This window comes from Lithobates pipiens, unplaced genomic scaffold (assembly GCF_037356315.1).
Source record: "Lithobates pipiens isolate NorthernLeopardFrog02 unplaced genomic scaffold, aLitPip1_a1.2 Scaffold_3, whole genome shotgun sequence".
Classification (NCBI taxonomy): Eukaryota; Metazoa; Chordata; class Amphibia; order Anura; family Ranidae; genus Lithobates; species Lithobates pipiens.
Window position 1 is genome coordinate 131371564 of NW_027507790.1, and position 26453 is coordinate 131398016.

The 26453-nt window shown below is 39.8% G+C and overlaps 1 protein-coding gene across 1 annotated transcript in view; it reads left to right on the forward strand.

Moving 5' to 3' along the window:
* TMEM232 (transmembrane protein 232) overlaps positions 1-26453 on the forward strand; it is a 323216-nt gene that overhangs the window by 60267 nt on the left and 236496 nt on the right. The window contains exons 4-7 of the mRNA XM_077462299.1: positions 13749-13851; positions 16221-16378; positions 17160-17259; positions 22389-22516. Coding sequence (XP_077318425.1) covers positions 13749-13851; positions 16221-16378; positions 17160-17259; positions 22389-22516 — 489 coding nt within the window. The remainder of the gene's footprint in view (positions 1-13748; positions 13852-16220; positions 16379-17159; positions 17260-22388; positions 22517-26453) is intronic.

Consider the following 26453-nt stretch of genomic DNA (forward strand, 5'->3'; position numbering starts at 1 on the left):
CCCGCAAATCGCCGTAGCTGTACATCGGTTTGTTTTACAGCTATGGCAGGTGCACGCAAGCTGCATGGCGGGGGAGCTGATGCACGTGGCCGGTGGCCCTAATGTCCGCTGGCCACCCACAATCGCTCCACAGAGAGCCAGAACAGGGATCTGTCCATGTAAACAAATAGATCCCCATTCTGACCGGGAAGTACAGAGTGATCGTCTGTTCCTAGTGATTAAGAACAGCAATCTCTCTGTACTCTCAATCAGTCCCCTCCCCCCCACAGTTAGAAACACATCCCAGGGAACACATTTAACTCCTTGATCACCACTAGTGTTAACCCCTTCCCTGCCAGTGTCATTTTTATACAGTAATAGCACTGATCGCTGTATAAATGTCAATGGTCCCAAAAAAGTATCAAAAGTGTCTGATCTGTCTACAGCAATATCTCAGTCCTGCTAAAAATCTCTGATCACTGCCATTGCTAGTAAAAAAAAATAATACTAAAAATGCCATAAATCTATCCCCTATTTTGCAGCCGCTAAAACTTTTTTGTACTAAAAATATGTAAAAGAATACATATTGGCCTAAACTGATGAAGAAATTTGTTTTTTATATTTTTTTGGGGATATTTATTATATTTATATTTATTTATTTATTTATTATAGCAAAAAGTAAAAAAATATTGTTTTTTGTTTCAATATTGTCTGTATTTTTTTTTTTATAAAAAAACAAACCCGCAGAGGTGATCAAATACCACCAAAAGAAATCTCTATTAGTGGTAAAAAAAGGACATCAATTTTGTTTGGGTACAGCAGCGCATGACCGCACAATTGTCAATTAAAGCGATGCAGTGCCGTATTGCAAAAAATGGCCTGGTCATTAAATGGGTACAGCAATTTATAATCATGGACAATCATATTACATTAGGTCAGTCCTAAAAGGTAAATAGAAGTTAAGGGTTTAGCCCTATATGCATTTCCCAATTTTCTACAACACATATGCCCGTACACACGATCGGACTTTCCGACAACAAAACCGGGGAATTTTGTTCGAAGGTTGTTGGCTCCAACTTGTCTTTCATACATACATACGGTCACACAAATGTTGGCCAACAATTATGAACGTAGTGATGTACTAGACATACTACGTGTTTTTTTCAGCTCTTTAGTGCCACCCTTTGGGCTCCTTCTGCTAATTTCGTGCTAGTAGAAGTTTGGTGAGTGTTGATTCGCGCTTTTCTTTTTGCGTTTTTTATTTTGCACTATTATTATTATTATTATTATTATTATTATTATTATACTTGATATCACTTGAAAAAAAAAGCCTTTGAAAATTCGTTTGCAGTAACTCCATCAGTATCACCAGCAAAGCAGCTTCATTATTATCCCATTAAAGAAGAATAGAATTGTGCGCTGCATTTGGAGATTTCCTAATTTGCCACGTCATGAATGTTAATTCTCCATTACGAGCGCTAGTTTACAAGACCGATTTGGTTGGACGGACTGTCGTGATCGGCTGTGGAAAGCTGCGTACTAACGATCAGATTGTCGAACAATCTATCTGAAAGCGACTTTTGATGTCCGAAAATCGGAACGGGTGTACGGGGCATTAGGAAGAATGAAGCCTCTAAGGGTGAATTACAATGCAGTAGCTGCTGTGCAGTGCAGGGCAGAGGGATCAAAGCAGTGCCAATGCACAGCTCATGGTGAATCACACATTTACACTCGGAAGTGCAGTCACTGTAGATCTGAGGGGGACATGCAAGGAGAATAAAAAACAGCATTTTAGCTGGCACATGATTGGATGATAAAATCAGCAGAGCTTCCCCTGATTTCAGATCTACACCTCAGATTTAGAGCGACTGCACTTCCAAGTGCACTTGCAGTGCAAAGTGAATTTGCCTTTCATAAATAACCCCTTGTGTGTGTGCGTATAATACTGTATGTATACAGGTCTGAAATATTACAGCAGTTAAAGGCTGCTGTATTAGAATGTTTTCAACAAATGTGTATTGCGGAGCTGTAGCTAGGTTTCTGGGGTACCATTCAAAATAAATGGCACAGCAGCATACTGTACTTTACATCATTTTTTATTGTGCTTTGTGGTAATGTGCATAAAATTCTTTACTACACAAAGCTAAGCGTTCTACTACACAAGATCGAAATGGGTCCTAATAAGACACGTCATTTCCAAGTTTTGGGTTTGTCTGATTATGACCAGGTGATATGTTCAAAGAAAGTGGTTCTAAAGGCTAATGTTTTTTTTTTTTACTTTAATGCATTCTCTCTTCTCAGGGGTTTAGTTACACACATTAGACATGTGCAGAACGAAAAAAAAAATGTGTTTTGTTTTGAGTTGTTATGTAAATCATTTTATTTAGTTAAATTTGTTAAATTAATTTTGTTTATTTATTTCCAAATCCAATTTGAATTGGCATTCAAATTTGAATTTATTCTATTTAAAATTCGAAGTTTGCAAGACGGTGATATTCCTTCTATTTTATGCTATTCTAGTTTTTTTATTCTATTTTTATTTATTATTCTTTTCTATTCTATCCTATTCTCTTATTTTCTGTTATTTTCTATTCTGTTCTAATCTATTCTATTTGAATTCAAATTTATTCTATTCAAAATGTACATTTCGGAAGATGGTTATATACTTTCTATTTTATTCTATTTTATTCCAGTCTATTGTTTTTTTTTTTCTATTCTTTTCTATTATCTTATTTTGTGTTCTATTCTAATCGATTCTATTCAAATCCAAATGTATTCTGTTCCAAATTCGAATTTCAGAAGATGGTTATATTCTTTCTATTTCATTTAATTGTATTCTATTCTTTTTAATTCTATTCTATTTTTTCTTTCCTATTATATTCTTTTCTATTCTATTCTAATCTATTCTATTCCAATTCAAATGTATTCTATTCAAAATCTGAATGTCGGAAAATAGTTATATTCATTTTATTTTATTGTAGTCTATTCTATGCTATTGCTTTTTTCTATTCTTTTCAATTATATTCTAATCTATTCGATTAGAATTCAAATTTATTTTATTTGAAATTTGAATTTCAGAAGACGGTTATATTCTTTCTTTTTTAATTATTTTTCTGTTCTATTTTTTTCTGTTCTAATCTATTATATTACTTTAATTACTATTCTATTTTAATTTATTCTTTTATTTCATATTCTATTTTGTTCTGTTTGACTTTATTCTATTCAATTTTATTCTATCATTTTCTAATCTATTCCATTATTTTATATTCTATTCTGTTTTACTGTATTCTAATCTTTTCATTTCTTTTTTTTTTAAGGTGTTTATTTTCATTTTTATATAAAAAAAAGGAAAACAAAACAAAAAAAGTACAACCTGTCCTTACATATATGTATAGTGCAATAAGCAGCTTAATTCAGACAGCGAATAAATGAACACTTAAGCAGTCTGGAGAAAACATAAATGCCCCAAAAAACAGAAACTAACGTCATTCACACACACACTCTCTTTCAAACTCTCAGCACACACGACCCCACAACCGCAGTATATTTCCAGAAACCCACAGGCAGTAGATTTTTAAACATTTAAAGGAATCTCTATCCGTTTGTGAAGGCGTATATCAAGTATTGATCACTCAATCACAGTAGCATAATACTCACTGAGAGAGCTGTGAAGAGAAGACATCCCCCCAGAAGTCCTCCGAGACGTCCAGCCACGGTTGCCTTATTTTGATGAACTTCTTAGGGCATGCTCTGCTTTTATATATCAATTTGAATTTCGGGAGGATCCCATGAACAATGCAGAAAAAAGCATAGGCTGAAAGGGGGCCCATTTCCTTCCAATGTAGGAAGATTGTATAATATTATTATATTTATATTCTATCTGTTCTATTCATTTCTATTCTATTCTTTTATTTTATATTCCATGTTATGTTATTTTATTTGATTCCTTTCATTTCTATTATATTTTGTTCTTTTTTACTCTATTGTATTCTTTTTTTAATTATTTTAATTTCTATTCTATCCTGTTTTACTCTATTCTTTTCTATTATTTTATTTTCCATTATATTCTATTCTATCCTATTCTTTCATATTCTATTCCTTTTCTATTATATGTTATTCTATTCTTTTATTTTCTATTCTGTTCTGTTTTACTCTATTCGATTATTTCCAATTCTATTTCATTTTTTTATTTTCTATTCTATTTTATTCTATTCTCATTTTCGAATTCAATTCTGAATCCAATTAAAATTAGATTAGAGTTCAGTTAGAATTTCGGCCAAATTCAGTTTAGTTATTTCGGATTAGTTTAACTTCATTTAACTTCCTATTGTAATTCAGAAATTCGGATACATCCACATTTCGAAATAATGAAAAATTTGTCAGAATTTTGATTCAGAATGAAATAAACTGCACATGTCTAGCACACATTTGCAAACATATGTGTAAGCCACAGTGGCCATGTCAAGGCACCCCAGTTTACTGCAGTCCTAACTCTATGTATTTTGAGAGTCTCCCAAATTGGAGCACATATATAGCAGCTGAAGAGATTAAGGGCAGGTGTGCCTGGAGGGAGCCAATCATACTTAATGGTATAGGGATGCATGGGACACCCAGCAAGGGCACAATGGCAGCTGAAGGTATCCTGTGCATGCCTGCACCAATCCATAAACAAATGGCAACAACTTCAATCTAATACTAGTCTTTGCAGCAAGAACACATGAAAGGGCAACGCACATCAAAAACATCCAAAAATTCCCAGCTCATTTACCAGCTATGACTAAGGCTGTTGCCAAAATGCGTCAGAAGTTTTGCTTGTCACTTGTTGTAACCAACTATTAAAATCGCTATATGGACTACAGAGTTGCCGGCTCAATCCCACACTGAGCCTGAGCACCTAAAAGAGCAAATTGGACTGGGAGTTCCCCGTTGTTTTTGCTGTTTCTCTTCAAACTTACCTCATTTACCAGCTAGCCTGCGACATAACTGAATTGAATCTAATGTCCTGTACACACAGTCAGATTTTCCGACGGAAAAGGTCCGATCGGATTATGTTGTCAGAAAATCCGATCGTGTGTGGGCTCTATCTGACTTTTTCCGTCGGAAATCCCAACGGAAAACGTTTAAGAGCTGGATCAAAAATTTTCCAACAAAATCCGATCAGACTTTTTCCAATCGTTTGTAGAGGATTCTGACGGACAAAGTGTCACGCATGCTCAGATTAAATTACGAGACCAAAGCTATTGGCTACTAGCCTCTACGTAGTCCCGTTGTACACAACGAACCTCACCATGTTCTGAACGATCGGATTTTCCGACAGCTTTGTCCGACCGTGTGTTTGCAAGACAAGTTTGGCACAAAATCCGTTGGTAAAAATCCGATGGATTCTGTTGTCAGAATGCCCAACCGTGTGCACAGGGCATAACAGTTTACATTAAGAACACGTCAAATCCAGTGGTGAGGGAGTGGGGCTGAGCTTGCCTCAGCCAGTGCCCCCTTTGAAGGACCCAGTGGTGTCCCCTGTGCGAGGCATCCGTAGGCGCCCTCTGTGCGGAGTCTCAGCCAGTGCCCTCTGTGAGGGGTTGAGTGGTGCCCCCTGTGTGGAGTTTCTATAGGCGCCCCTTGTGCGGGGTCTCAGCCAGTACCCCTGCGAGGAGTCCAGTGGTGCCCCCTGTGTGGGATATCCGTAGGTGCCCCCTGTGCGTGGTCTCAGCCAGTGCTTCTGTTAAGGGTCCAATGGTGCTCCCTGTGCAGGGTATCAGTAAGTGCCCCAGTGCGGGGTCTCGGCCAGTGCTCCTTGTGAGAAGCCTGGGTCAGCACCCCCCGTGTGGGACCTCGCTGATGCCCCTGTGACTAAGGCTGCGGACATCTCAGCTGGTGCCCCCCTGTGTTCTTTTGATTTTTTTGATTTTCACAGGTGGCGCTTGGGCATATAGGCTAGTAAACGGCGCCTAAACCCCCCCCATGCCTCATTAGGCTCGACTGATCCTATGTCTGGCTCTGCCATCGTGGATGTGGCCCACTTTGCGGGGTTGGTGGCCACACTCCCTGTCCTGTCAGTTAGTGAGCTTGTTCTTCCACAACTGCAGTGGTGCACAAGAAGGTGCTGGTTGTCTCCCTTATTACATCTGTGTAGGAAACTTTAAAGATGGAGGATGCAGCTGTGGCTATGGCAGAGGTTCCGGTCCCCTTGGCACCCATAAACTCATAATCTCACACAGCAAAACGTTCCCTTCTCCCTCCTATTTTGGAATATTTGCTTTGCTGTGTGGTACCCCTTGTGGGGTCCCTCCTTGAAGAGTGGACTGTTCCACCAGTAGTGGATCCCCCTGTCTCTAGGTTGCGCAAGGCGACCATGATTCTGGTAGAGGAGTCTCCAGCTTTTAAGGATTCAGCTGATATACCTGGAGGGGGAGCAGATTGGTGGACCAGTTAGTCTGGGGGCTGCAGTTTGTATGCTGTACCTCCTTGGATGTGGTTCACTTGGTTGCTAATCTCTCTGTTTCTGCAGTGGTGCTTAGACATGTATTGGAACTTAAGTGTTGGTCTGCGAACTGGGAGGCAATTGTCTGTTTGGGGCTACCTTGGATGACATTGTTACGAGTCTCACAGGAGGGAAGTGTAAATGTCTTCCACAGTCTAAAATGGGGGGAAAGGGCCATCTTCTCGGCACGCAATGGACCTGGTAGGGCAAGCCGAGAGCAGGGCTCCCTAGACCCACGATCAGGGCCCCTTCAGCATGGAAGCACGCCCTCACCTAATGTCCTAGTGTTCCGGCCTTGAACCCCAAAAGGTTTTTTTTTCCTTCCAATTGGCGTCTATCACTGGACTGTTGGCAGTTCTCCTTGGGGCTGAGCAAGCCCTGTTGCTTCAGGGTGTGCTTGTCTCAGTTCCAGTGGGTACAGATGTCCCTTGGCGATTGCCTCTCAGGGAGGTTCTACTGTCCAAAGGGCTGATCTTCCATCCTGCTTCAGTCGCTGTTTTTTGAAGGCCTGGCTGTAATGAGCCAGATGCTGAAGTTATAATGCTGCTGAAGGCTAGGAAGCCTTTCTCTGGGAAAATATACCACCAGACATTGATAGCATACATATCCTGGTGTGAGGCGCTTGCCATTTACCCTTGTTCTTTCTTGGTGGCTCGGATTTTGACCTTCATTCACGGGGGGGGGGGGGTTGAGCAGAACTTTCCTTGAGTACCATTAAGGGCCAGGTGTGAGCTGTGGTGGGTTTCTTCGGCGTCCCCTGGTCTCGCACTCCCTGGTGCGTACTCTTAATCAAGGGGTTTGACATCTGCCTCCACTGGTGCGATCACTTCTACCGCCATGGGATCTACTCTTGGTGCGTTTGTTCTACAGGAGCCTCCCATTGGAAATATTAAGGTGGTTCCTCTGCTTGCTCTGTCCCAGAAGGTGGCTTTTTTTGTTGCTATCACCTCTGCTCGCAGAGTGTCAGAACTGTGGGCATTACCATGTCATACTTCTTACCTGGTGATCCACAAAGATCAAGTGGTTCTTCGTCCTTGTCTGTGCTTCCCTCATCTGATTCTTTTTGACTAGTTGTATTGCCTTCCCTGTGTCCCAGGTCAAAATATCCTTAGTGATTTACCTTACATGCTCTGGATGTGTTCGAGCAATTCAGGTGTATTTGGCAGTCACAGGGCCTTTTCTGAGATCAGACTCACTGTTTGTGATCACCGATGGGTGTGCTCTAGGTGGATCAGACAGACAATGACTCTGGTCTATTCTATCAGAGGTTGGGTTCTTCCTTTCCCTGTTATGGCGCTTTCTACTTGGCTGCTTGTTGCTTCTTGGGCCTTCCATCATCAGGAGCCAGCTGCACTGGTTTGCAAGGTGGTCACTGGGTCATCGGTGTACACTTTCACAAAATTCTACAACGTGAATGTGCTGGCATCTGAGGATGCTTCTTTTTGCCGCAAGGTGCTGCAGGCTGCTGTTTAGAGGGTCTATTACCTCTTGAAGGGTTATTGTTCAGGTTGGGCTCCAATTTGTTCTATGTTGAGCTCCTGTTACCTGGTTGCCTCTTTGTTTGCCTTGGTATTTTTTGTTGTCCCACTCCTCATGTTTTGGCACTGCTTTGGGACATCCCTATGTTCTGAATAATGGACCGCTGTGTCGGTCAATGAACGAAAGAGAAAATGGGATTTTTGACTTACTGTAAAATCTGTTTATCTGAGTTCATTGACAGACACAGCACCCACCCCTCTAAGGAGTTTGGATGCTATGGTTCTGAATAATGGAGCGCTGTGTCTGTGTCAAAAACCATGAAACAGACTGAGACAGAAGTACAATCAAATCACACTTGTTTATTAATAAAAATAAAAGGTAAATAGAAAAAAGTGTAGTCAAGCATAGCCAGAGTCCTGTAGCCAGATCGGGTAGTCAGCCAGTCCAAATTTCATTAACCAGATTGGGTAATCAGCCAGGCCGGTAGTCAGGGATCCAAGGAGAGCAACCGCAAGCAGGATAAGAAGCCAGGTGGGATGTCAGCAAGCCAGTCTTGAAACAAACAGCAGGAGATGGTTCCGTGTGATGTGATCAACGCAAAGGCAAATGAAAAAGTGAGCAGGAAGGCTTTAAATAGGCAGGTCAGACGAGCATCATCGGGAGCAGCTGGTAACTGTGGAAAGAAAAGAGAGCTGGCAATTAGCCGACAGCTGAGTGGCCAGCCCAGAGGAGGAAGGGCTAAGCCAGCCCTGACAGTCTGTCAATGACTACATTTTATTGAGTTTTTGATTATTAGCCCTTTATAAAGTATACAGACTTGGCTGACTGAACGAGCAATTTTATGTGATTGATCTCTTTTGTAAAATATGTGTATATCTTTCTTGTGTTGGAGACAATGCGGCACAACCGGTACTCTAGCCCACATCCTGTGGCACTGCCCCGACATTTGGAACTTCACTTTACGACTGCTCCTTTGCTGCTCTCTTAAACTATAACTCAAACAAACTATACATCCTTGACCCACTAAAATTTAACATAACAAACCTATAGAAAATGGTACTACACTACATGGGAATCCCTTTCTTTTACACACTACATGGGGAAGTCTGGGGTGGACTCCCAGATTACATTTGCCTAGAAGAGCCACAACATCTACCCTGGGGAGTCACCTGGCCCAGATGAGAAGGATATTTGAAGGGAGCCGGAATCCACTGTCCGAGGGAACCATCAGCTGAGTTAGCCCTGGGAAAACTTATCTAAGCTATTAGAGACTAAAGCTGGCCATACACCTATAGATTATCTGCAGATTTTCTATGGTTAGATGGAAAAAGTGGGAGATTCCTCCATCCACACAGTTTAGCAAACATGGAGAAATCTGTTGCACTTTTTCCATCTAACCATAGAAAATCTGCAGATAATCTATAGGTGTATGGCCAGCTTTACCAAGATTATCTGCACACACTGTTACTTTACAGCAGTAAGGTGAGAGGCGAATTAGCACAGAGGTGTCACTGCACTGGAAGAAGAGACACTGTTCACATTCGGCTTGCTTGCTTTTGCATGTTTCATCACTTAGCATATATTTGTCATTACTTGTATTGGATTGATTTCAGGATTTATCACGTGCACCCCCAGCACCTAATATATGTTCTGTCGGTCACATATATTTTTCTGTGTATGGTAGGAGAGATGGTCATACCTCCTTGTCTGTTTATTCAAGTTTATTTGGAGATCTGATATCACTTATTGTATGATTACACACTTAGTTTATTTCATTTTTTCACATGTATCTATTTTAATAGTGCAGCACCATACACTTCATAACCATACTTCATAACCATAACCATAACTTCATAACTTCATAACCATGGGTGTGCAGTGCCATATGGGCCAGTATATAAAATGTATAACTTATTCAGATTATTTAATACTTGCATAAAATCTAATTCGGGTTGTCGTGACAACTATTAAATTAATAGTACTCACTTGATAATGAATGGTCATATAACTGCCACTGTAAATTATATATAAAATGACACATCTATAAATAATAGTTTCATTTCACTATTTCAGTGCTAAACAAAGGAAGAGAAATGTCCAATGGCACTATGAACTCTATATAATTATGTCCATAATGAAGTTCATAAATCACAGCTATGTCTAACTAGTAAATGATCTGATTAGATGCATTATGGTGCAAACAGATGTGTACAGAAAATTCCAAGCATCGTTAGAATGTTGAAGAAGCAGTCATAGAATTACAAAACAGCACCAAGTTATTTCTTTTTTTTCTATGCTGCATATGAAGTTTTTCTCAATTTTACATAAACATCATCTCAACACAAAACTAACATTTACATTTTAATGGTTAGTGTGTTGTGCAGTGGGGAGATCAGCATCGGATGTGGGGATGAGGAGCAGCGGACAGTGGAGTGGGAGAGAGGCATTGTGACCAAGGGAGGGAGGTGCCACGCTTGGGGAGGGGTGAGGTAGATGGCTGTGGTAGTTGAGATGATGGAAGGTGGGTGCTGTGAATGGGAGGAAGGAGGGTTAAGGTGGTATTGGAAGGGGAAAAGCAGAGTGGGGTTTGGGGTGTGAAATGAGATACACAGCAGCTTGGATGCAGGAATTTTCCTTTTTGTTTGTTGTCTTCAAGAAGCCGTGATATCTGTGGATCTGAAGGGATGCAGTCACTATTTTACCAGCAATTTTCCACCCAGCTCTTTCAATTTTTTTAATCAAAGTTCTTTAATCCGGGTAATGCCAACATGGCCACCTAGAGCTTATGGCCAGCTTGAGGCTGGAGACAGCAGGAAAGATGATGTGGTGTAATGTGTTATAATGATCAGCTTATGGGGCAACAACAGTGATGGTAAGTGCAGTGCATAGGAAGTGAGAGTTGACGGACTATGAATATTTTTTTATTACAGGTACTTATATAGTGCCATCAATTTAAACAGCACTTTCATTATATATTGCACATTCACATCAGGCCCTGTCCTCAAGGAGCTTACAATCTAAGGTCCCTAATTCACATTCAAATATATATATATATATATACAGTACATACTAGGGCCAATATCAGCCTCCATTCAGCAAAGGGGAGGGAATCATCCAGCCAAGATTCAAAGTGTTCCGTGGCAGCCATGCGGTACCTGCATGATCAAATCCCATCATCTGCTGTTTTAAACCCTGGCAATCTCAGGGAGGATGTGCACTGTCCTACATGATTCCATTTGAGTTCAGGGATGTGCTAGTTCCCAGCAGGTTATACAGAAAATGGTCTACGCATTTCGTGGTTGATTCCGTTTTGTCAGGGCCTTGAGGATAGCATGAATGTAAACGTGTGAATTCTACAAATAGAGTGTTGATGAATGTACCATATATCATATAATGTAATTACATAATGATGCAATCAACATAGATATGTTAATCTATTTGTCTTTTGTCTTTACATACACTTATATCAGAAAATATAAACATTACAACTATTGATAAGATTCCTATACCACATTAAAAGATTTTAAATATATAAACATAGTCATATTATATATATATATATATATATATATATATATATATATATATATATATATATATATATAATGCAAAAGATCAAAATAGATAAAACCAGATAACTATGTAGCAAATAGAGTGCAAAATTTCCATGGCATGCCATTCAACTCACCAACCTACATCTGGTTTGCCACTGGTAGACTAGACCTTATGCTTCTGTTTATATTTCCCCAGCGTTCTTCTATTTTTCTTCCCCCTAAGCCAAAACAGAAGTAAGATCTTTTTTTTTTTTTATATCATGAAATATAATATTTTATGATTTAGGGGACTCTAGTGGAAGCTAGCATGGTCCTCTTTACTGGGATGTCTTCATTGGAGTCATTCCGATAATATAATAAACTTGCAGGTGATTTAACCCCATCAATGCCTACACACGATGGTATATTATGGGTCCAAGTTTGTCCATGGAGTATTATATTTAACAATTACTTGGGTATTATTCCTACAAACAATTGTATTTTATTTTGGCCATGCATGCATTGTATAATTTTACTGCATTGCTGGTATTTCTACAGTCGCCATACTAGTGTCTCTGGACAACATGCTGCATAACCAAGTCTCAGATGTGTAGTTTTCTATTTAAATTTTTTAAGCTAGACTCCAGGTAAACAACAAAATATACCATAGAGTACTTACTCCACAGTATGTGGAAGCTTTTTTTTACCTAACAAAATATATTTATATTTGACCAGCCAGTCCTAAATGTAATTACCCTTGCCTGAAAGTACAGCCAGGTTGGTGATTTTCAACTTTCTCAACTGCAGTTTGGCAATAGAGCTTTGACATCTCCCTGCCCCAGTTTAAGAGTGGACAAGGAAGGAGGTGCATCAGGCTGATGAAGTCCTCTTTCTCCTATTCTCATTGTCAGTATGCTCCCTGAGCATGCAGCCTGATTGACTTAAGAAAGATATACACGCAGCGGGTTGAACAACAACAACAACTACAAAAAAAAACAGCTCACAGATCCCTGCACCTACCCAAGTAATGTGGATGAAGGGATCTTGAATGCCGTGCTGTTGTACTCTGACATTTGATTGATTGTATATATTGGTGAATACTTATCTGCAGTAAATTATGGTTTTATACCTGTCTGGAGTTTATCTTTAACATTGCCAAGATCAGTAATGTTCTTCACTTCATTAAAGTGTACTGTATCTCTGGGTCATATAAATAAACCTATTAAATACATCTATGCCATATATGCAAACTTTTCCTACCAGAAATCAAGAGTGTTCCTATCTTCCTGTAGTGAGCTGGCAACACACACTTGGCTCCATTCCCAAAAGCAGATTGCATGTGGTATTTAGGTGTTTTTTCAAATACTGCATGGGATCCTGAAATTGTCAATTCACTATTGATTTATTTATTGCATAAAGCAAAAACGCTTAGTAAAAAATGTATAAAACAGGCGTTAAAGTCAATTCACAGAAGGACATAAATAAAGAAATACGATAAATAAGTAGTGGTCTCGGCATGCGATAGTTAAAGAACTGGCAACCACCGGCATCCTTAACAGCCAGTAAACAACGTAGTTGTTAAGGCCATTGGCGGCCACCTACTCCTTGACAACCAGCTTTTTACACTGTCTGTTAAGGACCACAAGTTTTCACTACTAAAATACCACATGACTTCATAAAATATCTTTTTGGAAAAACACTCTGCAGTATCTTACCATCTTACCGCCTACTTGGATGCAGTAAGTTACTGCTTTGTGAATGGAGCCCACTGTCTCTACTTCACTGAAATCCCAATGTCACTATGTCAGCTCTCCCTAAACTCTACTTAAACTCTCCCCTGCTGGACTACAAAACAGCCCCACCCACCTTTACTAATCTCCATAACTGGAGGGGAAGGGACTCTATAGTCATACAAGGAAGTTAGGTAACTCAGCCTTAGCTGACAAAACTACTTGGGATTTTAGTGAAGCAGTGTTGTCAGCTTATTACTGGAAGCCAGGAGCATGCTGGATTTCTGGCAGAATCAACTGGTATTTTTCAATACTTTTTTTTTATGCCCAGACATTTACTTTACATGTGGCTATACACAACACACGTGTCTATACCAGATACAATATGTGAAACTCTAAGCCTAAAACTCTTTCTGAGTAGTGGCATTCCATGATGTCTGTTATATTTACGAGTCTGTACCTGTGTCACTGCTGTAGGAATGTAGCATGTATGTTTTTTCTCATATCACTAATGGTTCATTTTGTTTATTATGTCTTTATTTTTAGAGAAGATCTGGAATTAATTGCAAGGGTTCTAAATATGTGAATCTGCACCTCGCATGGAAGGAACTGGTCCTAATGGCTCAATGCAAAGGCAAGATTCAGGAAGGTATGCATCTACTTAGTAGACTCAATCTAACTCGAATAACATAGTAAATTCTACTATGTTATTCATGTTAGATTGAGTACACCATAAAAATGTCTAATCTCATAGACCTAGATGTCATCAGGAGCCAGCTGTCTCTTCTGGGTTTAGGCAGTCAGCCTCTGGAGATGTGGTGCCAGGCCCACCCTCTCTATCCATTGTAGGGAAGCCCAGGATATGTGCATTGCATATCCCAGGAGGCACCAGGAGTATGTCATTCTTGCCTAGGCGAGAATGGAGGACAGGGGCTGGCCAGAACATGATTAAGTAGGAAAAAAATAAATAAATAGAGAAACCAAAAATAGGGGGGTTGTTAAATGTTGCGAGGGAGATGGTTTAGGGGAGCAAAGGTCCGCTTTAACCTAAGAGTGCGCTAATAGAGAATACAAGTGAATAACACCAAGCACACCTTAAATGCAGGCTACACTATTTTAACAAGAGCAGAATTTTGGATTATTACAGATGTCCATTGGCAACTGGTCCTTTTTAACCTCGCATATTGGAAAGCCTGGTTAGGCTCTCTCAAAGACACAAAGGGGTGGATTTACTAAAGGCATATAGACTGTGCACTTTGCAAAGAGCAGTTGCTCCAGAACTTAGTAAATGAGCAGAAGCTCTGCTGACTTCCATCATCCAATCATATGCAAGAAAAAATGCTGTTTTTTCCCCTGGTCATAATTGGATATTCTGTAAAAAGTGAAACATTACCTCATTTACTAAGCTCTGGAGCAACTACACCTGCAGAGTGCAACTGCACTTTTCAAAGTGTACAGTCATTTTGCCTTTAGAACTTTAGAAAATCAACCCCTATTGAATGAATGACTTGTATAGCGTTACCTATGTGATCTCAATTGCCTCAGGGCACTTTATGCCACTGGTGTCATCTGCGGTATAGCACGGTCCTTTACCCTGTAGGGTCCCGACACACTTACAACCCATAAACATACACATACTAGGGCCAATTTTTTATTTTTTTAGACAGGATCTAATTAACCTACCAGCATGTCTTTGGAGTGAGGGAGGAAACCAGAATACCCAGAGGAAACCCATGCAAGCACAGGGAGAACATGAAAACTCCAGGCAGATGGTGTCGTGGTCAGGATTTCAACCAGCGACCCTATTGCTGCTAGGTGAAAGTGCTAACCACTACACCACTGTGCTGCCCTACTCTTGTACCACAGTGGGATGCAATGAAAACAATAAATGCTTTTTTTTCTTAATGTGCCCCTAGCTGTGGGGTCAATTCAATAATGGTTGTTGTATGTGATATTTGTGTTTTTTGTTTATTATTTTGAAATATCGCATTCGATATCTATTCATCAAAGTAAAATATCGAACATGAAGTAAATGCCACAAATTTCAAAAATATGTAAAGGTAAATAATGAATAAAAAAATCGATAAATCATTCAAGTCAATTCACACATTCATTATTTATTTCAAGGAGGAGGCAGTTGATATTTTAGGGATATACAAACCAACAATGAGGGAACTCTGCATTGACCAGTATGGTAAAAGATAACAATGTATCAGTGTGGAAATATTCTGCCCTGAACTCAGGAATATAAATAATTTGTAACCTTTCACCAGGAGATGATTCATAGCTTTACAATATTTCTGTGTACCTTCATTCACAGAACAATCTTCCTCTGGTGCAGTGTTATTCCCCATACACATGGTCGGGCATTCCGACAACAAAATCTGTCTGATTTTTTCAGACAGATGTTGGCCCAAACTTGTCTTGCATACACACGGTTGCACAAAGTTGTCGGAAAATCTGATCGTTCGGTACGAGGTGACGTTCGTAACGTACAACGGGACTAAGTAGAGGCCAGTAGCCAATAGCTTTCGTCTCCAATTTTTTTCTGAGCATGCGTGGCACTTTGTGCGTCGGAATCCTCTACACACGATCGAAAAAAGTCTGATCAGATTTTGTTGTCGGAAAAATTTTAAAATTCAGTTTTCAAAATGTTTCCCTGGGAAATTCTGACAGAAAAAGTCAGATAGAGCCCACACACGTTCGGATTTTCCGACATAATCCAATTGGACTTTTTTCATCGAAATTTATGACCGTGTGTATGGGGCATAAGACTTTGAGAAAAAAATTTGAAACAACAATGCCAAAAGTATTTTTAATTTTAAGTGCTAAATTTGGCAGAAAATAAATATTTATTTTTAAATAACATATGTTTTTGAGTAAATTGATTACTTTTGCGGAAAAATACTGTATGAGTTATTTTAAGGCAAACGTTCATGCAGTATTTATCTATTGGTGGATGGACCCCCGTATCCTGTATATTTTATTTTTTTCCTAATTAAACCATTTTTCTTTTAGAGGCCTTGGATATCCTTATTCTCTCAATGGATCAAGCTGATCTTAATCAAGACCACATCCCTTTGTTGTTTTTCATTGCTGAATCAGTTTTGTATAGAATATGTTGTGATACCATTCAGAAACCACACCTGTATTCCAGTGAAATCAAGCTTTCAAAGGTAGATATCTCTCCATAATCCAAATCAAATTCATATTGGTGAGATAAAAGATATTAGACTTATCTTTGGTAATGTGTATTTAATAAATATTTTTTAATACATAAATAATAATATTTTTCTAATACAGTTCCTTTTTTAAATAGTCTTCTATTTGTATTCATATTTTTATTACGCATAGAACATATCTAAAAACACGCTTCAGTTGCTTTCCTGATACCATTGCAGAACTTGTTACCTTATGAGTTCTTTTGGTTGTGGTACATTCACTGAATGGAGCAAAACAGGAACAGGAAGCTCATGCAAAACATGCTTCTTCTTTTCAAGAGGGTTCATTGTTGCCTTTTTTGGCAAAAGAGTTGATTTGTAACATTTGGCAATGCGAAAAACAAATAAGATTTTAGTTTAATATTATTTCAGAAGCATTGTATAATCAGCTACCTTGAATGATATAGTGAGTAAATATTTTAGAGTATCCTCTATCAAACACGAACATTGTGTATGTAAAGCCAAGGGATCTAGCCTACATGTTACATAGCTTTAACTGTCATACTAAATCTCTATCGTACCTAAGATTTTATCTAATCCTCAGGAAATACAGATTTGGGTCTATGTATAAGAAAATTGTTTCATTCCAGTATGTCATTTGAATTCAAATTCATTCGTAGTCATAATAATTCCTAGATCAAAATAATTTTGTGAAGACTGTATTAGCGACAGTTTATATATTAAGCTTCTAGGCAATCCTTAATAAATGTTTATGAACCTTTTATTCTACCAACAGCTTGGACTTCTGTCATTTTTAAGGCTTTATTCTTTTCATCTCCTTGGGAAACTGCATCATTTTGAAGAACAAAAGGATAGTCTATACATATACTTAAAAGGTTTGTTTCTCAGGAGGAATGTATCTTTATGTAATGGGAAGTAAAAAAAGTAAAATTTTTTCAGTGTGTAGTTATGATAGGTTTACTATACACTATATTAATAATGTGCAATATTTTTTTTTTTAGGCTATGGCCCCATAATATTTTAGAGAATGATCTGCAGATGTTCCTACTTTCATTTAAAAAGACTGCTACCAACTATCTACCTATTAACTGGGACTGGGCAATGTTATATACACCCGTTGCTCATTTCCTGTCAAATGCCATCTGATTGTTTGCTTTAGGTATTAAGTGCATTCTCTGCACTTGTATTCACCAGATCAGATCTGATTTGCCACATATCTAGCTTTCCCATTCCTCAATGGGTAATTCAGTACTCAGTGGTTTATCTCACAGGCCCAAGCTGTTTTTGCACATGTAGCTGCTTGGAAATGGTAAATCATAGATGTTAATGGGGAAATGATCAATAACTGACCCTCCAATCTCACTCCCATCCCTGTGCACTCCCCACTTGAAATGCAAGGCACTGCAAATGAGGACTTTAGCTCATTTGCTAAATCCTCATTTGAATTTGGTAGCGTTTGCCCCTGAACCTGTCAACAAATATAAGCAGGCAAATCTCTTTACTAGGATGGATAGGTAATAGTTATTCTCACACCCCCAGCTATGCTTCCTAAAGACTGCCTAGTTAATTGAGGCCAATAAAAGAAATTACTGTTCAAATGTGCCAATGATTCGTACAGGCACCATGAATCTGTCAGAAACCACGAATCAGGCTGAGACAGAAGTACAATTAAATCACACTTGTTTATTAATAAAAAGAAAAAGGTAAATAGAAAAAGCGTAGTCAAGCATAGCCAGAGTCCAGTAACCAGATCGGATAGTCAGCCAGGCCAGAAGTCAGGGATCCAAGTAGAGCACAGCAACCAGGATAAGGAGCCAGAAGGGATGTCAGCAAGCAAGTCTTTAAACAAACCGCAGGAGATGGTTTCAATGATGTGAGGATAAAAGGCAACGTAGGATCAGGATGTGCCAACACAGGAGCAGAAACAAAGGCAGCCTTGAGAGTCTCAAAGGCCTTAATGGACTCCGGCGACCAACTCTGTGGGTTACCATCCTTTGGTCATAACAGTCAGGGGCTTGACCAGAGACGAGAAGTTACGAATAAACTTCCGATAGTAGTTGGCAAAGCCCAGGAAACGCTGCAGAGGACGTAAACCCACAGGTCGAGGCCACTGTAGGACTGCAGAAAGTTTCTCTGGGTCCATCGAAAAACCAGGAATGTAACCTGTTCACGATGGAACGCGCACTTCAGTTTACAATAGAGATTGTTCTCTCTTAGTTTCTGAAGCACACGACAGACATCTGTGTGGTGGCTCTCCAGGGACTTGGAAAATATGAGGATATCATCGAGATAAACCACCACACACAACTGCAACAAATCTCGGAGGACATCATTAATAAATTCCTGGAAAACTGCCGGGCCATTACAAATGTCAAAAGGCATTACCAGGTATTCATAATGGCCTGTTCTGATATTAAACGCAGTTTTCCATTCGTCGCCCTCTTTAATGTGCACTAAATTGTATGCCCCTCTGAAGTCAAGCTTCGTGAAAAAATTGTATGCCCCTCTGAAGTCAAGCTTCGTGAAAACCGTTGCTCCCTTGAGGCAGTCAAATAACTCTAACTCTAATAACTGTAATCAATGGAATCGGGTAGGCATTTTTAATCGTGACACTATTGAGACCCCTATAATCTATACAAGGTCTCAGTTCACCGCTCTTCTTTTTCACAAAGAAGAAACCGGCACCAGCAGGAGATGAGGATTTGCGGATGAAACCTCGAGAAAGTGCGTCAGCAACATACTCCTCCATGGCCTTATCCTCCAAGACCAACAAAGGGTAAACCCGGCCACGAGGAGGTATGGCACCAGGTTGAAGGTCAATTGCGCAATCATAAGACCGGTGTTGAGGCAAACTACCGGCTTGACCTTTATCAAAGACATCGCTAAAATCACGGTACTCCTCCGGCAGGGAGGGGAGTGAAGAGGTGCACAGGACCTTGGATACTTTCAGGAAGCATGTCTCACTGCATTGTGGTTACCAGGAGAGAACCTTAGCATGGAGCCAATCAAAAGAGGGGTTGTGCCTCTGTAACCAAGGATAACCAATAACCAGCGGAAACCTGGGTGAGGAAATAACTTGGAATTGGATTATCTCATGGTGAAGAGCCCCTATGGCCATGGACAATGGAACCATCTCATGAGTCACATGGGCAGGCTGTAAAGGTCTCCCGTCAAGAGCCTCAATGGCAAGTGGAGTGTCACGTAGCTGCAGCGGAATCGAGTGCTGCGAAACAAATGCAGCATCAATGAACAGGCCTGCAGTCAGAGAGTCGATTAGAGCCTGTATCTCAATGGACGACTCAGCCCAAGAAAGGGTGACCAAAACCAGGGGCTTATCCTTCTGGATAACTGGGGACAAAACAACGCCACCTAAAGTCTGTCCATGACAGGACCTCAAGGTTCCGGCGTTCCCTGGATGGGTAGGACAAGACTTCAAAAAGTGACCTGCCTGGCCACAATAAAGGCACAATCTCTCCCTCTTCCTAAAGGCTCTCTCATCCGCAGAGAGACACATGAAGCCCAGGTGCATGGGTTCATCTTCACTGACCAACTCGGTACCAGGAGGCATGGGAAGTGAGGGAGGCATGGGTGGGACTACAAAGCTCGAAGGCAAACATACAGGAGGCTTCCGCAAGCGCTCCTTAGGAGAAAGTCTTTCTCTGAGTCTGGCATCAATGAGGATGGCAAAACGAGATCAAGGTCTCCAGCTCAGTGGGTATATCTCAGGCTGCCTCATTGACAGCAGAGGTTGCTTGGAACAGAGTACGGAATTCAATGGAGTAGTCGGCAACAGTTCTCGTACTCTGTTTGTATGATGGACATGAGGCACTTGGCAGCAGAAGCGGAGCATGTGGGAACATCAAAAACCCTTTTAAAGGAGGCCACAAACTGGGGGTAACTCAAGACAACAGGTTTTTGCATCTCCCACAGAGGGTTTGCCCAGGCCAAGGCTCTCTCAGAAAGCGAAGATATCACGAAACCTACTTTACTTATGTCCATGGGAAACGCCTGGGGCAGCATTTCGAAGTATATCTCAACCTGATTGAGAAATCCTCTGCATTGAATTGGATCGCCCCCAAATCGCTGGGGAAGTGGAGCAGAACCAGACATACCTCTTATAGAGGTAATACTTGAGGCGGGTGCCTGCACCGAGACTGGCGCAGCAGCAGGGACGGCCTGCGACTCAGGTTGTACCGGAGCAGCCACCGTGGGGGATTCCAGGTGAGCCGTGCGATTCAGGAGCATTTGTAAAGGCATGGCAAACTGATCCATGCGGTGATCTTGCTCATCCAATCTGGAAAAAATATTATCAACAAGTGGATTGACTGTATCTTCTGAATTTATGGACTTCGCCTGCTGTCAGAAACCATGAATCAGGCTGAGACAGAAGTACAATTAAATCACACTTGTTTATTAATAAAAATAAAAAGGTAAATAGAAAAAGTGTAGTCAAGCATAGACAGAGTCCAGTAACCAGATCGGGTAGTCAGCCAGGCCAGAAGTCAGGGATCCAAGTAGAGCACAGCAAGCAGGATAAGGAGCCAGAAGGGATGTCAGCAAGCCAGTCTTTAAACAAACTGCAGGAGATGGTTTCAGTGATGTGACCAAGGAGAAGGCAGGGGTGAAGTGAGCTGGAAGGCTTTAAGTAGGCAGGTCAGACGAGCATCATCAGGAACAGCTGGTAACTGTGGAGACAGAAGAGAGTTGGCAATTAGCCGGCAGCTGAGTGGCCAGCCCAGAGAAGGAAGGGCTAATCCAACCCTGACAGAATCTTCACCGTAATTGTTTAATGCATCTATTTCCTAGGTTTGTCAGCCCAATCTAGTGGCAATGATGTGTTATTTTTGCTGATTGAGGTATTTCAGAAAAAATACCACTTTATTACCACTAGATGGTGCTTGGCTATCCTAGGACATAAATGTACTAAGCAAAGTGCAGTTGTGGAAACTGTGCAAATGACAGACATATTTTCAGTGCAATTTTTGTTAACATAGCCCCCAAATTCTGAGTTTTAAAACTCTTTAAAATGTATGTCAAGCCCTAAATATTTTTTTATTTGTTTTAGATGGGGGGGGGGGGGGTTAGAACTCCAGAGCTCTGTTAGAGATTTCCTTTCTTTCTCAGTGACAACTGTTTTTTACCAAACAAGAAGTAAGGGAAAATCTGAAACAGTAATACAGATCTTACAAGTGTTCTGTTCTTTCCCTACTCCACTGTTGCTGTAGAGTAGGGGACGTTGCTGTTGCTGTTGGAGAGTTCCTCTCACTTCCTGACTGCAAGATCTCTCTAACTAAGCCCTGTATAGTGGTAAACACCTAAAAGGTGATCTAATACTTCCCCACTCTGCCCAAAACCAAGAAAAAAGTTCTGTATTGACGTTCATTTTAAATAAAACTTTTTCATTCACTTGGCATAATAAGTTATAATGTGAATGTTTGGAGGTTTCTAACTCATTCCTTTTCATAGCAAAACAATAGAGTCTACATATCTACATTTTTATCTAAATCTATATATAAATTAAGTATATATAATAAAAAAAATATACACTGTACAAACACACAATATTTATGGGTGCATTGGTGCTTCGCCAGCTGTGTACTTCCACTACTGTAGTCACCTGTTTACAGATCAAGCCAGTGACTTGGTTGACACCTGCCATGTAACCGCTCTGAACCCAGAGAGTGACAGCACACACATGGGTCCCTCTGGGCTCTGTCTGACAGCACTGTGCCTCCTATTCTGTGTTGAGATATGAGAAAAAAAGTGGTTTGATGTTCACAAAGCAGAGATAGCTTGTCTGTGGGTAGACTAGATATTTTCAAACAGTATAATAATGCTGGTGAGCCTTTTACACTTAATTGCTTTGATAATAGAAAACAGTTTCCTTTAGGTTGTTGTAAAGGCTATTCCCAAACATTAGATTGTTCTTTCAGGTTTTGTCCTAGGAATTTGTTTTATTAAAGGTATTTTTTTTTAAATTAAAAGTACAGTTTTCTTTCTACAGCTTTGCCAGCATGTGAAGCCCCTTATGAATCGTATCCAAATATTCTCTTGTCTGTACACATAATGTTAAAAGTTGGAGAAGCCATTTGTGACTTAGAGATTGACCTGGAAACAAATCATTTGCTAAAGGTGAGCTTGTCGTTTAGTGTTTCTACATAAAAAAGTGCAACCTAAAATAAGTATATTTTTAATCTGCTGTATGCAGTTCCATGTCTTTTGGCAGCAATTGCCCAGATATAGTATACTAGTGTAATTTTTTTTAATCAGCTACTTCTCTCTTATGACAATTATGCAAAGTGATTTCTAAAATCATCTTTGAAAGTTTTACAGTAGCTTTTCACTGCTGATTATGTCATCAATGCATGCTAATCCTGTGCATGAATAGAAAATAGTGTATTTAAAGAGAAAATATATTTGAATGATCACCAGAATTAGATTTTCATCAGTTTCTGGAACTAGTAAAAGAATGGCCTGTGTTGTTATTACTATACAGAGGGTCCTGAGCATTTTTTTCTAAGATGGAGTTCCTTCAACAATTTTATTAATTTTTAATTATTTCTTTTGCTAATTAAATTATTAGAGTTACGTTAAAACAGAGGGATTGAAGTTCTATATATTCTTGGTTACAACCTTACGTGTAGTGGGAAGGTCTCACCACTGGAGTCCTTAACCACTACAATACAGGACACTTTCGCCCCCTTCCTTTCCAGCCCAATTTTCAGATTTCAGCGTTCTCGCAATTTCAATGACAATTGCGTGGTCATGCTATGCTGTACCCAAATGAAATTTAAATCATTTTGTTTGCACAAATAGAGCTTTATTTTGGTGGTATTTATTCACGACTCCGTTTTTATTTTTTTGCAATATAAGCGAAAAAAGAGCGGAAATTTGAAAAAAAAAAAAATATTTTCTTCTTTCTATTTCCAATTTCCAAGAAATTCAATAAAATCGAATTTTGTCATAAATTTAAGCCAAAATTTATTCTGCTACATGTCTTTGTAAAAAAAAAATTTGGTTAAGTGTATAATAATCGGTTTGTGCGATCACGGACATAGTTATACACTATAAAGGTTACACCACGATCCCATACACCATATCTTATAAGAAATTACTGTGCTAACTGTATGTGAAAAATGAAACAATATGACAAAAAGTTACAGAAATATATTTGCTCTTTGGAGACAAATATGTATAGCTATATTCATCAAATATCAACATCAATCCAAAAGTGAAATTTCAATAATCGGTGATCTGACCCTTTAAAAATGTGTACTGATCATTGACAGATTGCAAATGATCATGTACATATGTGTGCAGGTGATCACGGACATATGTGTGCAGATAATCATTGGGAAATGTGATTTTAGTGGGACATATGTGGGGGACATGTGTTTTTATTATTGGGGACATGTGTTTTTATTATTTGGGGACATGTATGTTTTGGGGACATGTGTGTTTTGGGGACATTGTGTTTACACTGTGTGGTGATGTGTGTTTTCACTAGACTGGTGATCAGTGAGTAAAAAGCTGTAAAAAACAGCTCATACTCTCTGATCACCAGCCGGCTGCAGCGATCTGCTTTCCTCTCCTCAGCGGCGACTTCCGCGTGAGGAGAGGAGAGCCGATTGCCTAGCAACCGGCTGTTTGTTTACATCACATGACGGCCGTTATTGGACAGGGCCGTCATGTGATCAGGAGGGCCAATCGCAGAGCCCTCCTGCTGATCCGACATGCGCCGTGTCCGGGTGACACGAGCGCATCAGGATCACGCCACTGCACGGGCACGCACGCATGGGCATGTGCACGAGCGATCCCCCTACTTCTGATGGACGTTCAGGAACGTCCACTCAGAAGTGGAGAGCTCCCACCCGGCTGTATATGTACATTGGCCGGGTGGAAAGTAGTTAAAGCAAGTCCTTAGGAAGCCAGTTGGTAATTCAACCCTTCAGGAACCACCTATAAGTACAATATAATTTATATTGATACAATATACCTTACCCAGCTGGATTACTTAGCCCTCTTGTCTATTTTTTCATTACTATGAGTGTCTTACTTTATCCAAATATCCTATTTATTATATGTAGCACTACCCTCGTAGGAGCTGCTGGATAGGAAATCACTGAAAGTAATACTTAGTACCCAATGGTAGTGATTTTCAAAGAAAACGGACACCAAACCAGGTAGTAAAGGCAACCTTAATATATTGTGACCCAATTTGATTGGTAACTAGGCAAGCATAAAATGGATTAACAATTGTAATGACACAATTTAACATACAAAGTAATTAACAGTAAGGACCAGGCATAAGACAGTAGCAAGGCCACCTCAAGTGCTGCAGTGTGCAGTAGTACAGTTTAAACCATTTAGTGTAAAGACTATACTGCCAGAACACATTGCACTGTCAAAAAAAGGTTTGATATAATGGAGTATAGGGTTGGTGTAGGTGCAGTTTAGGCTTAGAATGAGTGCGTTATAGAGTGCAGTATGGGTGCGGTATGGGTGCGGTATGAATTGGGTACACTTGTTGTCCTGCTCTGACTGGCTCAGTCCGTGCTAGTAGTATAAGTACTGGATGATTAGCACTCTCACCAGTTCCTGGGATGCTGTGGTGATCTCTTGCTGTAGAAGAGAGTCCTTAGTCTCTCCCCAAAAGACTCCCATGATCAGCGGTGGAAAGCAGAGTGTACATTCTAGTTCTGTGCTGTGGAGAGCCCCCGGGTGTCCTCACTCCCACTCCCAGACTTGGATCCCTGCTGGTATGGTCTCCTGCAGGCAGGTGAATATTCAGACAGAGGGGCTTTCTCTCTAACTCCCTCAATGCCAGGAGGAAGAACTTTCCAGTACAGTTTAATAAAAATCATCACTCCACCACAAGTGCACAGTGCCTATTGGGATCGCGGTGTAACCTTTATAGTGTTGTAATTATATGGCTTCAGTCTTAAACTGCAACTCTGAGGATTCTCAGCACTCTGCATAGAAGTCTATGGGCTTACTTGGCTTTAGCACTCCCCTTGCTGGTCAGAGGAGGATGGTGCAGTATCTCAGTAGAGGAAAGAAGAATAAAGGACAATGTCTTCATCTCCATATTGATGTAGACCTGGATACATATGTAAATTCCTATCTTATAAGAAATGACTGTGCTAACTGTATGTGAAAAATAAAAAAAATGACAAAAAGTTACAGAAATATATTTGCTCTTTGGAGACAAATATGTATAGCTATATTATCAAATATCAACATCAATCCAAAAGTGAAATTTCAATAATGGGTGATCTGACCCTTTAAAAATGTGTACTGATCATTGACAGATTGCACATATAAAAAGAATAGATGTAGTATTTTTTGCCAACTCCTGTGTATCAGTAATTTTGTAATGTAATCTATTTTAGCTATATTGGGTTCAGATACATACTTTGTTTTTTTGAAAAGAGTGAAAGCTTACCTGTTATGAGAAAAATATGGGGGCAGACTTTGCTGGGATCCTTCTTAGTTGCTAGTTGCTTGACTCTATTAATCTTCAGTACAAGCATGTATCAAATGCAAGGCAGCGAGATGTCAGAATTCCTTATACCTGTATTGGTTGGGGATCTGTGACTTCTGAAGCAAAGTATCAGAATGACAAGGCTGTTAACATTTTCAGTTCAAGAATTACAGCCTAAATGTTTTTCTTGTTACAGGTTTCCTTTTACTGTAAAGATGTAAGATACTCATGGGGACTGCATTACATGTAGAGTAATATTGTTAAATTATTTTTAAGTACAATTGAGACACCTTACCCAATGATCTTTGTGAACTAATTAAGGGACACAGGATTAGTAATATTTCATAGACAGTTGGGTTATGCTGCTGTCTTTAGGAGGAGCACAACACTGGCAAATAAAAAAAGCTACTTAAAAAAAAGGTGAAATATCATCTTTATTTAATATCTTTTTAAAGTACATTTTTGTTTATGAAGTAGCAGCATTGGGAGCATGTTTCTATTAGTTTACACCATCTTTGAGTGCAGTGTATTTTTATATTTAATAAAAAAAATCTGTTGGCCAGCCAGACATAATCCCTGCACACT